Source organism: Neolamprologus multifasciatus, chromosome 2 (assembly GCF_963576455.1).
Source record: "Neolamprologus multifasciatus chromosome 2, fNeoMul1.2, whole genome shotgun sequence".
NCBI classification, from domain to species: Eukaryota; Metazoa; Chordata; class Actinopteri; order Cichliformes; family Cichlidae; genus Neolamprologus; species Neolamprologus multifasciatus.
This window is the reverse complement of record NC_140440.1, coordinates 28818807-28832053: the sequence shown is the minus strand read 5'-3', so window position 1 is coordinate 28832053 and position 13247 is coordinate 28818807. Positions and strand designations below refer to the sequence as shown.

At 37.0% G+C, this 13247-nt stretch overlaps 1 protein-coding gene across 2 annotated transcripts in view; it reads left to right on the top strand.

Moving 5' to 3' along the window:
* Positions 1-13247, top strand: part of LOC146524685 (protein diaphanous homolog 1-like) — a 45453-nt gene that overhangs the window by 18369 nt on the left and 13837 nt on the right. The window contains exons 2-11 of one of the 2 annotated variants that reach the window (XM_085134435.1): positions 7016-7042; positions 7795-7956; positions 8518-8619; positions 9333-9463; positions 10901-10978; positions 11064-11127; positions 11892-12031; positions 12376-12481; positions 12645-12755; positions 12998-13116. In XM_085134435.1, the coding sequence (XP_084990561.1) occupies positions 7016-7042; positions 7795-7956; positions 8518-8619; positions 9333-9463; positions 10901-10978; positions 11064-11127; positions 11892-12031; positions 12376-12481; positions 12645-12755; positions 12998-13116 (1040 nt within the window). The remainder of the gene's footprint in view (positions 1-7015; positions 7043-7794; positions 7957-8517; positions 8620-9332; positions 9464-10900; positions 10979-11063; positions 11128-11891; positions 12032-12375; positions 12482-12644; positions 12756-12997; positions 13117-13247) is intronic. The other variant, XM_085134445.1, reaches the window with a different exon arrangement.

The window sequence follows — 13247 nt, the reverse complement described above, 5'->3', positions numbered from 1 at the left end:
CCCCCATCCATTTATTTGACTTAAACAAGCAGCTGTTTTTTATGTACATTAAAGCTATATAAACTTTTAACAGTGCAAATGCAAATTCCCTGCTGAAAGTTTAACCAAAAGGCATTTCCAGTAGAAATGGGCTGACATATCCTGAGCATAACCATGTATAATATCCACTGAAGTTAAAAAGAGGTGCTTTGCTACATTAAACTGCAGTGTGCCAAATAAAAAAAGTCAAATATGTATTTTTTGGGATTATAAGGCAACAAAGCAGTCAGATAAATCAAACTTTATTCAACTCATTCTTCTTTCTTCCTCCACTTATGTACCATTGATTCGTTAATGCTGTATTCTATCACAGCTGCTCTATTCCCGTGTTGTTGCAGTATATTAATGACTAACCTCGTATTGTGGAGGGATTATCTCAGTTCTTCTGACTGAAGTTTGGTCCGTTTACAGCATTCTGCCATGCGATTACATTTGTCGCTAACCATCAGGAACCTTCACGTTAACTTTTATCGAGTGGAAAAGTGTTAGCGTTCATCCTCCAGCTTCACTGTTTATGTTATGCTAACATAGTTGTGTCGCTAGCGATCACGTAGCACATCATTAAATACCAGCTAGCCCAACTTCAGTAACCCTACAAATGTCACTGCTGTGTAGCTTCCTTTCTTCATTTATGTTGGAAGTGATAGCAGAGCTGTACGTTTGATTTTTTTTCTTCAGAAATCTCTGTCAGAACATGTTGTATCATGCTTAGGTAACTAGCGAAACTAGCGAGCTAACTTCCGCTAACTTCCTGCTAACTTCTAACTCAGTTAAATGTAATGAATTCTGTTTTCATGGATACCTGGATGTTAAACATCATAGTTACACCTGGTAAAGCAGCAACGCTGATCGTTTTATTAAAGATGGAAGAATTTAGACAGTTTTTAACTCAGTGATGTTCGTTTGACTTCGGGACCTTAAAGTACGGAGTTCAGGACCCAGATTACTCCCAGATTTATGAGCACCTTAGTCCGACAAATACGGCAATAACAATGGCCCGCTTGCATGTTCTACAAAAAAAAGTGCTTTGTTGTATATCTGACGGACAAACACCAAACCAGTTAAGTTGCACCATTTTTACAAACTAATTCTGGTTCATCCGTTTCACTCAACAATCTGCTTTCCCCATTTTCATTCTCCATTACCGCCGTGCTTTTTCGGCACTGCGCATGCGCGTTTTACCCATATTCTATCGCGACATTTCATTTTCTTATCGTTGCCTAGCATTGTACCGGTATTACTGTGAACTGTATAATATATCCCAGCCCTAATCACCAGGTATAGCCCAAATAATCAATTGATGTATGGAATGTTGCAGTTGTCTGTTGGAAAACTGTTGGTTGAGTGGGTTCCTCTTCAACCATCTGATGCTGTTTCATTGTATAAGGGCCTGAAGGTCATGTCCATATGTTTAATGTTCTTACTGCAAGGCATTTTGTGACCATCAAGCCTTTGACGCTTATACAAATACAACAGAAATAACTTTGATAGGGGAAAAAATGGCAAAGATAAAACCCTGTGTATTAAAATTTATTAGAGAGGTAAACGGTTAGAACCAAGGAATACTGCAACAACAACAAAAAAAACCTATTCATATTTAAAAGTTGGTTAAAATTCTGTCTGGTGTTTATGTCAGACTAATTGCCGTTGAAGCAAGGAATGAGATAATTGTTGGTATGGCAAATGCATGTCTCGTTAACAGCCCCATCTCACAGGCTATTTTCTGTATTTTTCTGTGTTGCAGTGTTAACTGTATCTAATTAAGTAGATGAAATTGTCCTGGCTGTTTTTAAACATTTATTAAAACAATGTTGAATAATACTTACATTCTTGGTACTTGCTGGGTGGAAAGTGGGTTGGGGTGGTTGGGTTTTGTGTCTCCATTAACACAGTGGGGCAGGGATGAGGAGCAGTCATGCAGTAAACATGCCCCACTTGAACTGACATACAATCATTATGTCTTCTGCGCATAGCCCATCAGTGCACTTAAATGCATCTTGAGTCTGTTGGTCAGTGAGGCGACTAGGAGCATTAAAAAAAAAAAAAAAAATGCCGCTTACAGAAATTAAATTTGCTGACATCCAATTTGACAAGGTGCTGTAGACACTTAACTTCACAGGTTTAGTAAAAATATTACATTTGGGGGCTCCTATTTGCATTTGCAATTTAGAATGGATAAAACACCCCAACTAAACCCCCCCCCCCCACACACACACACACACACACACGCACACACACACAAATCCGCTGTATCCAACTTAACATGCAGACTATTTCCTTTTTCTCTTTCTATAAAGCCATGAGACAAAAATGATTTGCTGTGGTGTTAGTGAGTGCATTGTGCATTCAAAAGGCAGACGGCAATAAACGGGTGGTGACCATGTATGATAGAATTATGTTTTTGTGATTTATTTGGTGTATTTATGTTATTTTGCAGTTCCTTCCCCACAGTTACTTAAGTATATTTAATTTTTGCCTTTTTATTAGATGGAATATAGATACAGGCACATGATAAGTACCTGGCCTGTCCTGATTTCTTTTTGCACAGGGCAAGATGTTTTATGTAAAGCTATTTAGTTGGACTACATAAACTCAAAGACAAGCCTGAGACACAATCAGAAAAATCTAAATGTGATCCACTAATAGGCAGGGCTTGACAGTGATCCGTAGCTGGTGACCGCTGATAAGTAAATCATGCTGACAAAACAAAAATTATGTAAATCCAGCTTAAGTTTCTGTTTAAGATCCTTCGGCTATTGATTTAAACATATTTAATTGCAAAAGCCTTCCCCCCCAGTGCTTCAACGCTTCCAGAATACTGCACCAACTAGTGGCTATAATTCTAGTTTGATAAGAAAATATAAATGCCCCCAAATGTAACGTGCCTCACAGATTCTAATCAGTTTGCCTGAGTTCAGTTTGATCCATGCTGGCATCACGCCTACATGCGTAGATGTTGAATTAAAAATAACTTGCTGTTCAACTGATTTATTTAAACTGATTTATTTAAATGTGTATATGTGCATTACACAATGCACATATACGCAGAGAATTCATACCCTGCATTTTTGCACACTTTGTGTGCTACTAGATGGAAGCCATTCCTGAGTAAAAGTGGAATGATGTTTAATAGGTAAATTGTATGTAAAGTACAACATGAGCATGACACAGTTTCATCTTACCGAGTAGAACTTGTCAGATGGTCAGATGGAAGGTACTGCTGGTCTTTCAATTGCCACTTGGTTATCAAGACTATGGAAAATGTCTTGACCTCTGTAAACAACATGCTGAGCTTATGGCCTCAGTCACTGAGCCAACGAGCATGTAGTTTCACAGTCAGACTGACCCCTCCTTGTCACATTCATTTTCAAAAACATTTTTTTTGCAATTGACATGGCTACAGCAAAAATCTTGTAGCTTCAGGATGGGACTTTAGAAACCAGTATGTGACGGCATGGTTGTTGCGTCCTTCTCATATACATGCCTATGTTCAGAATTGATAATTGATTAAGCCCAGTAAAGTTTTGATACGAATCTTCATAATGACCTGAATGGCATTCACCTTTGAGTGCAACTGATTCAAAATACCTAGCTATGAGAAAATTGGTTTTGCTTCAGGACAAGTATCTGTTCTTGAACGGACCTGTCAAAGCTCACACTCAAAGAACTTCTTTTGAGAGACTTGAAAAAGGGCAGGTCCAAGGCCCTAAAATAACTTAATAACCTTAAGATTACTGTATTTTTTTCCGGTGACACGAGTACAATACAGGGTATTCTCATGCCCATATCACATTAGCAAAACCTATAAAAGAAAATCTATTTTTTTCCATATCATCTTGATCTGTACTGTCTTAATTCAGAGTGGCCATCTGACAGCACTCTTGTGTTCACTTATCAGTAAAAGTGTCCAGTCTGCTTTCCTTCCTTCTGCATTTGCTTGGTTTTTGTTCTTCATCTGAATTACATAATCTTTCTCACCTCTCTCTGCGTCTCCTTAAATGTGCATGGGCAGGTACACACATACACAGAAATGGCAACAGTGTGTGACTGGCTCATTATTTTGCTGTCATAAGCCAAATACATCTGCTGATTTGATTCTCTCCAGCTGCTTGGTCTCTGAGACAGACACGCAGAAAAAGCTGTATGCCTTTATTTTTGCCACTGCCTTTAGGACTCTATAATATGCGCCCTTTACTATGTATATACTGTAAGCAGTTGTGTTGGCATTTTGTAAAGGGCATTTCATTGAGGGATCACAGAGTGTCTGTTCTGGACTTAAAATTGCAAATCAGCAATCAGTGCAGCACTCTTGACGTCTTGCGTTTGTAAATCTCTCCTCACTTATAACTGTTGAGTTTTCGTTTTTGATTGCGCATGTAATCAGAAATGTAGACACCCATACATATTAAGTTTTCAAGTTTTTCCCTCTTTCAGCCTACTCCTTATAATTTATAGTTATTTATGATCACACTAGTCGCCACTTAATCAGCTGAATTTGAGAAAACTTGCTGTTTTTGCTGCAGATTTTTGATGGGAGTTAACAACACTGGGGGAATTGGTATGGTCTACAGTTGTCAATATACTGGGAGAAGTATTACTTGACAGAATTTTACAATACAGTTCTAATAAATAATGAGCAATCTAGAGATTTTAAAATCATTAAAAAATGGAACACCCCTAAGTGAAAAGTGATCATTATGAGATCCGCTGCACGTGGTAGTTCGCTGGCAACGGTCATCACTGTTGATTAAACATAACTCACAGGATAGGTTGAATAAAGTGTCTTGAACAAAAGGACTTAATTGCCATGCTTTCTTTCATATTTTCTTTCCAAAGCATGTGTCCATGTTATGACAATTTACAAAAACTTGCTTAGGGATGTGTTGGCAGCTTAATGCTTTACCCAGACTACAAAAAGAGGAAACCCAAAATGTACTACTTCATCTAATATGCTCACTGTAGGATGGTAAGATGAATCAGCTCATTTAACTAGCAGCCTGTGCTTAGGGGAGGTCTTTAAATTATAATTAAGCAGTTTGATTGTTTTCTTTTTGATTTACATTAGAGGAAAAACCTTTAGTGCCCTGTGAGAGGGAGTTCTCATTACAAATTTGTCTGTTAATTCTTGATAATCTAATAATTTTTTTGTATGTTGCAAATTTGTAGAAAATGTCTGTCACAGTTTCCAACCAGATGCCTTGCTTTGGTTGTTTTGTCTGGGCAGCAGGGTAAACTCACAGGTATTACAGTAACAATGCAATAAAAATAGCACAAAGTTGGTATATTAATATTTCCGTCATTTGGGTTGTTGATTTAAAATTTTGTTCATCATCAGCAAACACTTGCGTCAGTGTTACTGTCTTAGTGATTATGTGTTTTGCTTTAATTGAATTGCCTTTTCTGTTTTTGTTTGTTTGTTTGTTTGTTAAACAGAGCCTAAGTGGATTAATTTGGTGTTATGTTAAGGATTAGTGAGGCACTAGTGGGGCTGTGTAAATAATTGAATCATTTGCTCTATAATACGTCATGACTCAGATCCACTATTACTCGTAGTATGTCTTTGTCACTTAACACTTGCCTTGCTTATTAAAAGGCGTCCTATTGCTGTAACCTAGTGTGTGATGTTACTGTTACTCATTCATTAAACAGTTTAGTGTTTCCAACTTAGTGATGCTTTTGTTTATTTTGGTCCAGCCCACCTCTTCATGACTCTTCTGGCTCAAAAAAATGTAGTTTGTTTGTCTGTCATTGCATATTTTCCTAACTGTACGTGTGGTTTGTAAAGCGGACCTTACAGTTTGTCAAATTGAAGCTTGGTTTTTGTGTCTCCCTCCCACATGTATCTCTGTTGCTTTCTTCCTGACTACTGTTCAGTTTCCCATGCAATTACCCAGAATCCACTGTGCCTCCTGTCAGCTGTATATTTCCGTTTTGTGGGCGGAATACTGTAGCACCACAACATTTGTTTGTATGTGTACGAGCTTTCTTTTATGGCATCTGCATGGTGTGTGCCTGTGTGCGTGAGCTGAGGGTCTGTTATTTAATGGCAGCTGTGAAAACGGAAGCATTTTTTTCTTAACTGTCTTCCCCATAATCAATGTGCCTTCTTATTTGTCCTGCTTTGCTCTTTGTTTGTGCGTCTTAAACGAATTCATAAAGGTTAAGCTTTTCTGTGTTGGTCATTGTGACTCCTTTAGCTCAGAACAAAACTGAAAGTTAAGTAGGATCAGTCAGGCATAAGTGTTTATGTGTTGTAGGTTAGCAACATAACAATTGGAAGTCCATAATGCTTTTTGTTATTTGTAAAAGAACAAAAAAAGCCCAACATATTAAATCAGAAATTTGATATTAAGAGCTGAATATTGAAATTGTGTTACTTTAATACTGATGACATTCTGGAAAGCATCAATTTTCTATATGCCTTTTAGTGTTTGATATTTGATTTATTATACTGATGCCAATTCAGTTTTACTCATACATAGCGCTTGTCAGGGCTATATAGTCCACTTATTTTGATTTCCTACAGAAACATTAATGGGTATAGCCTGACCTCTAGTGGCAGAGACATGATGATACTTTCCCTTTCTTTCTAAAATACAAATGTGCTACTTTTTCCTATGTATGGTTTCATTGCCTTCACCTTTGTTGATGATTGACTGCCTATCACCTGCATGTTTCTAAATGTCCTCCTTACCTTAGCTTAGACTGTCTTTAATTTAGATGCATTGGTCTTTGAGTAGATGCGAAAAGAGCTAATGATTAAGATTTTCTTTTTTTTTTCCTGGGTTTTTCTTAATTACTTGTGAATTCTGTAGATGATTTCCTGGAGCTGCTTCTTCCCATCATTGATTTCTATCTAATGGGTTCTTTATTTTTTTTTTCCTCTCTCCTCTTTTTCATTTCTTTTACCTGCTATCTGGTTGATTTTTCTTCCCCCTTTTTTTGCCATTTTTCTCCCTCATTCATTCTTCTACAGACACTCAAACGGCTGATTCCTGATGAGGTAGGTTTATTACAGCTTGTCACTGTCAAACGTGTGCTTGACTTGTGTGTCAGATAAAACTGTTGCGCATTTAATGTCACCTCACTGTCTGTAACAAGCCTAACCCACCATAACACACTTGTTTGGTATCTGTGTTTTGTCCTGTGCTATAATGAAGGTAAATGTGCATTTTCTCAAGATGCGCATTGACAACATGAAATGCTTGGCACATAAACTAGTGATGCCTTCATGTGCTTGCAGCACATGAAGAAAAATCTAGGATCCTAGAAAATCTGGCATCCTAGAAAAATCTAGGATGCCAGATTTTTCTTTTAGTCATTATGTAGGGTCACTGTATTATGTGCCAAGCGTACATGCATGATGAAGCTAATGTTCTTTGCTTTTTTTTTTTTTTTTAATGTATTAAATAACACTCTGTGCTAATACTGAATGTTTACCACTCAAAGTCATTAAAGCCAGAAAGTGAGATATACCAGAATCTTGGAAAATTTGAGTATGCTCTGTTTACAGCATGGTGACTTTGTGCGGCAAAACCACTTTTGAGCTCAAGTTTTAAAAAGGTTTCTGCTCTTGTAAAGAATTTTCCCTTTTCAGACATGGAATACGTAAGAGAAATGTCCCTTGAGTTTTTAACACTACATATGGTTTGATATCTAACATTAACATAAGAACAGTAGTTACTCTCTGTAGTTTTCCTCTCTTACCACTTTTCTCTCTGCCATGTTCCTCTGTCATGTTGTTTGCTAATCTAGTTGGAGCGTTTCACCAGCATGAGGAAAAAGGAGAAGGAGAAGCCTGGACCACCGCCAGGTCACCGACACTCTTCAGCTGCCAGCTATGAGATCAGTGCTCAGAGTGGCATGATGAATGATCATTCTGATGAATATGTCCTGGAACTGTTTGAACAGATGCTGGTGAGAAAGACAGTAAAAGAGTCTATACACACTTTTGTGTTTAAATGATTTGGCTTTTGAGGTGTCATATAATATTCGTTACCTTGCCTGTGCAGCTACAGAAACTTGGCGTATTCCAATCAAAAGTACTGAATTTCTCACAATTTAACCACCCTTCATGTGGAGTTACCCTTAAATTTCCTTTGCTGTAGTGTCAGTAGAACTGTGAAGTTGCATAAAAGTTTATTCTGTCTTGCTGCAAGTAGGATTTGACAGACAAAAAACAAATAACTGATCTCCTGGGACAAGCAAATGGCACTGATTGAAATCCTGAAAGGAAAAAGTTTTTAAATAGTCACATCCAGTGATTCTTTTAACAAGTAAGAAATTGTCTTACAGCTGACTCTTAATAGATGGTTATTTCCCCTAATGTAATTAATCAAATATATGGATTATATTTCTGCATTTTATTTAATTTTTTTTATTGCTTGAGTACACAAATTGATTTTTATGCTAAATCTCTCAAAATGTTTATTTCTGTTCCATTTGATTATTTTTCTTTCCTCCTGTCTTTTACTCTAGGTGGATATGAACCTAAATGAGGAAAAGCAGCAGCCTCTGAGACAGAAAGACATTTTGATCAAACGAGAGATGGTCTCCCAGTACCTCCACACATCTAAAGCTGTCAGTACCTCATATACCTAAAATAAATATAGCAAGTACAGGGTGCTAGAGCGAGTGTGCTGGCGGTTTAAAGCAAGTCCTTATTTTTTTTTCTCTTTGGCTAGAATGAATACATTTTGGACATTACAGTCATTAATAAATAGTAAATTAATAACTAATCTAATATGTATTTACTGTTTACATACATTAAATTGATGGATGGTTATAGTTATGTTGCTGTTGTTGTTTAAACAAACTCAAACTCTGAAAAAATGAGTGAACCTCCATTGACCTTTAGCTGCTGATGTCACATTTACAACAAGAGCAAACAATTTCCAGAAAATGTATCTGGAAGTATGTAGTGGATTTATGAAAACCCAGATCTTTAGAAATGATTTAATAGTCTTTTCTTCCTTTTAAATCCTGGCAATTCCAAAGGGTTCACAAACTCAAAGTGCTCAAAGGCCCTACATAATCATACACAGATGGCTGCTAATACAGTTCATTTAACTGTAAAATAAGCCTATTAGGAGAAAAACCCTACACACAGTACCCTTTAATCCCACATATCAAAATTTCAAATTACTCTTGACTTTTGCCCTTGATGCTCTACTGTTGTGCTTTCATGTAGAAATAATAGCAATTATATCCTGTAACAAGAAATATGTAAATGCAGAACACTAAGTGATTTTGTGTTTACGTGCCTGCTGTGTTTGTTTGTGTTTGTCGATTAGGGTCAGAGCCAGAAGGAGAGTTCCAAGTCGGCCATGATGTACATCCAGGAGTTAAAGGCAGACTATCGAGATTCACAGCTGCTGAGCTGTCTTGAATCTCTAAGAGTTTCACTCAATAACAACCCCGTTAGGTAATATGCACGCACACACACACATTTCTGTTGCTCTGTGCTTCAGGTTAAAATAAATTATACTAACTACAATAATATAGCAAGGCTCAGTATAGAATCAGTGTAGGTTTACAGTGATATAATAAGAACTTTGTGGGTTGTGTCAGCGCCACTGTCAGCTATGCGTACTCAAGCCATAACAAAATTACCACCATGCTTGCAAGGTAGTTGATGCTTGGTTGATTTTTGCTTTAGTAGTCCATAAAACTTTGTTTTGTAATGCTACACTTTTTCATGTTTTTGTGAACTCCAACTTTAGCTTTTAGAATTTGAAGCTCACTAAGGTTTAAATCTTGCAGTAAATCTTCTGGAGTTATCCTTAAGAAGTCTTATTTTGTGTTATTGACAAGCAAACATGTATGCCTACATCCAGAAGAGCATTTTTCACTCGCTGTGCAAGCATAAACATTATTTCTTCACCTCACAAGCAATTTTCTGTTATCTAAAACATTTGTGTGTATTTCAATTTCCCAGTCTATCTATCTCTTGCTATTTTGGAAGCCACACAGCTGTGGGAAAGCAAATACTTGGGTTAATTCATTATTTTTTTTTACCTTGCATTGTCAAATCTTTAGTCTTTGTACTGACGCACAACTTCACCTGAATCTAAATGTCAACCTTTAGTTAACTCTTAGCTATGTCCAGCTCCTTTTTCCATGGCCATTGAAACACATTGTTACTTAAGAAACATTTTGTAGCATCTCTATAGAGTTTATCCTTGGCAATTTGGGGATTTAGTGTAAAGTATCAATATCACACTCAAACTCATATTAATTTTCACATAAATCTACTCAAATTACATCTGAGACTTTGCAGTGGGTTTATTGATGCCTGTGGGTTAGCAAGGGGTTTTAAAGGATCTTTACATTCGATTGAAACTCATTCACCATTGAGGAAAATCATCTATAGTTTAGGTTACAAATGGTAAATGGTCTGTATTTGTATAGCGCTTTACTTGGTCCTAAGGACCCCAAAGTGCTTTACACTATACACAATCATCCACCCATTCACACACACATTCACACACTACCAATTCATCCAAGACTGGCTGCTCCAGAAATCCATTCAAACAGCAGTGTTTTTTATTTGTTTGTCTGTCTGTTTGTTTTGCCTGTGCTGGGGAGCTTCTACACACACACACACGCACACGCACACACACTCTTACTGAAGAACCTATAAAGTTTTAGAAATGAAACCCCAGGCCTAATATATGCTATCAATATATGCTGTCAGCTAGGATTTAAAGTGTACTGGACAGTGTACTGTGCTTTTTAGGGGCAAAAGCTCATATTCACTATGCACATAGATTTACCCTCTGGATTTGTTCTAACCATGAATTCATGCATGCTGTGACAGACAATTTTTCTTAATGTATGGGAAAATATCTTTCACTTTCAGTTGGGTACAGAACTTTGGAGATGAAGGGTTGGCTCTGCTTCTGAATCTGCTGAGAAAACTCCAGGAAGAGGAATGCACGTAAGTTACTTAAACCAAAAAAACAACAACAACTGTATATTCTAGCAGTGTGTTTGAAATGTCTTTCTGGTCTTTCACCAACCAGGCCAATTGGAACGAAATGCCAACATGAGATAATTCGCTGTCTTAAAGCCTTTATGAACAACAAGGTAAGAAAACGTCTTACATCTAAATCCCTAATCCTTTGTTTCATATCAGAATTAATATAACTATAGAATAATTAATGGCCCATTTTCTTTTGTCATTGTAGCAGAGGGCACTCTAAATTCAATACAGTGAAGGTTGAGAATGGTGTATCTATAGAGTTTGCTAATGTATGTAATCCTAGGAAAAAATAAATTTTATAGAAACTTCTCCAGATTCTGGAATATATTTTATATTTATCCACCTGCTAATAATACAAAGGTAAAGTCAAAACCAATTCTGGAGAAAACATAACATGTCAAATGGATATATATATTTTTTAAATTTGGCTTAATTTGGTCAAACTAATTTGCGTTGTCTGGCTGAGGATCGATGAAGGTTTATTGAAGATTACTCAATAATAGAACAAAGCATAATTTAGTTATAAATATGATATTATTGGTCTAAAATAATGTTTGAATGTATTAAAGGGTACCGACATAATAAATGTCATTGCCTGTGTGGTTGCTGTCCCTAATAACAGCCTGTAGTAATAATATCCAGATGGATAGCAATTCAGTAACTTGTACCATTTTTGCATGGCTTTCAAAGTGTCAGCTTTTGTCAGGTTGTTCCACCCCTTTTGTCAAAGCAAAACGTTGGTATACAATTTCCATAGTTGTGTCAGTCAAGTACATTTCATCTGGACTAAATTCTGATATGAAGACTATAATCTGAAAAATGGAAGTCTTTACCTCAGTCTACTTTCTCTCTTTCCTTTTCTGCTTAGCATGGTCTGAAATCCATGTTGGAGTCACCTGAGGGAATTCCTCTGCTAACCAGAGCCATCAACCCAAAAGTGCCTCATATGATGGTGGATGCTGTCAAGCTTCTTTCTGCCATCTCCATTTTGGAGCATCCTGAAAACCTGTAAGTATTAGTGAAATGTAGATGCTGTTTCAAAAAAGTGGAATGCACAAAGATAATGGACTGTTATAGTTTGGATATTAGACTTGTATTAGACCAACTGACAGTGATGAACTGCTCTGCTGACATCAGTAATTGCTTATCATCATATTTCTCTTCATCTGTTTCAATGAAATGACATTCTCAGTCCCCATTCTTTTCTTTTAAGGATAAATGTTGTATTCATGTATTGATTTAAAATGTACCATGTAGTGAAGCTTTATAATGATAACGTGTATCATTATCTGTTTTTTTATTATTATTATTATTATTATTATTATTATTATTATTTTTGGTTTGTTTTGCAGTCACGAGCGTGTTTTAGAGGCCATTACAGAGGAAGCAGAGAAACAGGACACTGAAAGGTTTCAGCCACTTCTTACTGGAATGAGGAGCTCCAGCATTGCACTTAAGGTACATATTCAAATGCGTACCCATATTTCACCACTTATAGGTTCTCACATGTGCTTTTGTTTGGCAAATGACCCAGCCCAAGTGTCTTTGATCGACAGCACTTCTAAGTGGGTTATGCTGTATAAATACTCAATAAAACTGACTTGTGATGTGTTTTTGGCAGGGTGGCTGCATGCAGTTAATCAACGCCTTGATCAGCCGTGCAGAAGAACTGGACTTCAGAATCCATATTCGCTCTGAACTGCTAAGACTGGGTCTTAGAGATCAGCTGAAGGTACAGAAAACCCACTTGATTTCTTTCAACGGTGACTTTGCAATAACATACATTTTCACAGCTTTAATGTTTGTGTCTCCCTATATTGATGCCTCTGTCTCCTTGATGGGCTAACACACACATGCTGTAAAAACTTTTCCTACAAGCATTCAAACTAAAAATGTTTGACTGTCACTTTCCTCCTGCTATTCTCCATCATGATTTTTCATCTCTCCGCCTGCATCCTATTCCTTTCCCCGCAGGAGGTGCGAAAGATAGAAAATGAAGAGCTGAAGGTGCAACTCATAGTGTTTGATGAGCAGGCTGAAGATGATTCTGAGGACCTCAAAGCACGTCTGGATGACATCCGAATGGAAATGGAATATCCTTCCAATGGGCAAAATTGTTCCTTTGTGCAGCTGTCATGTTTGCTTTTTGTCCTTCAAAACAAAGAGGATCAGCATGATAAAATCTGGGCCTTCTTGTAATTTTCAAGTTTAGTGTTTTATTAGT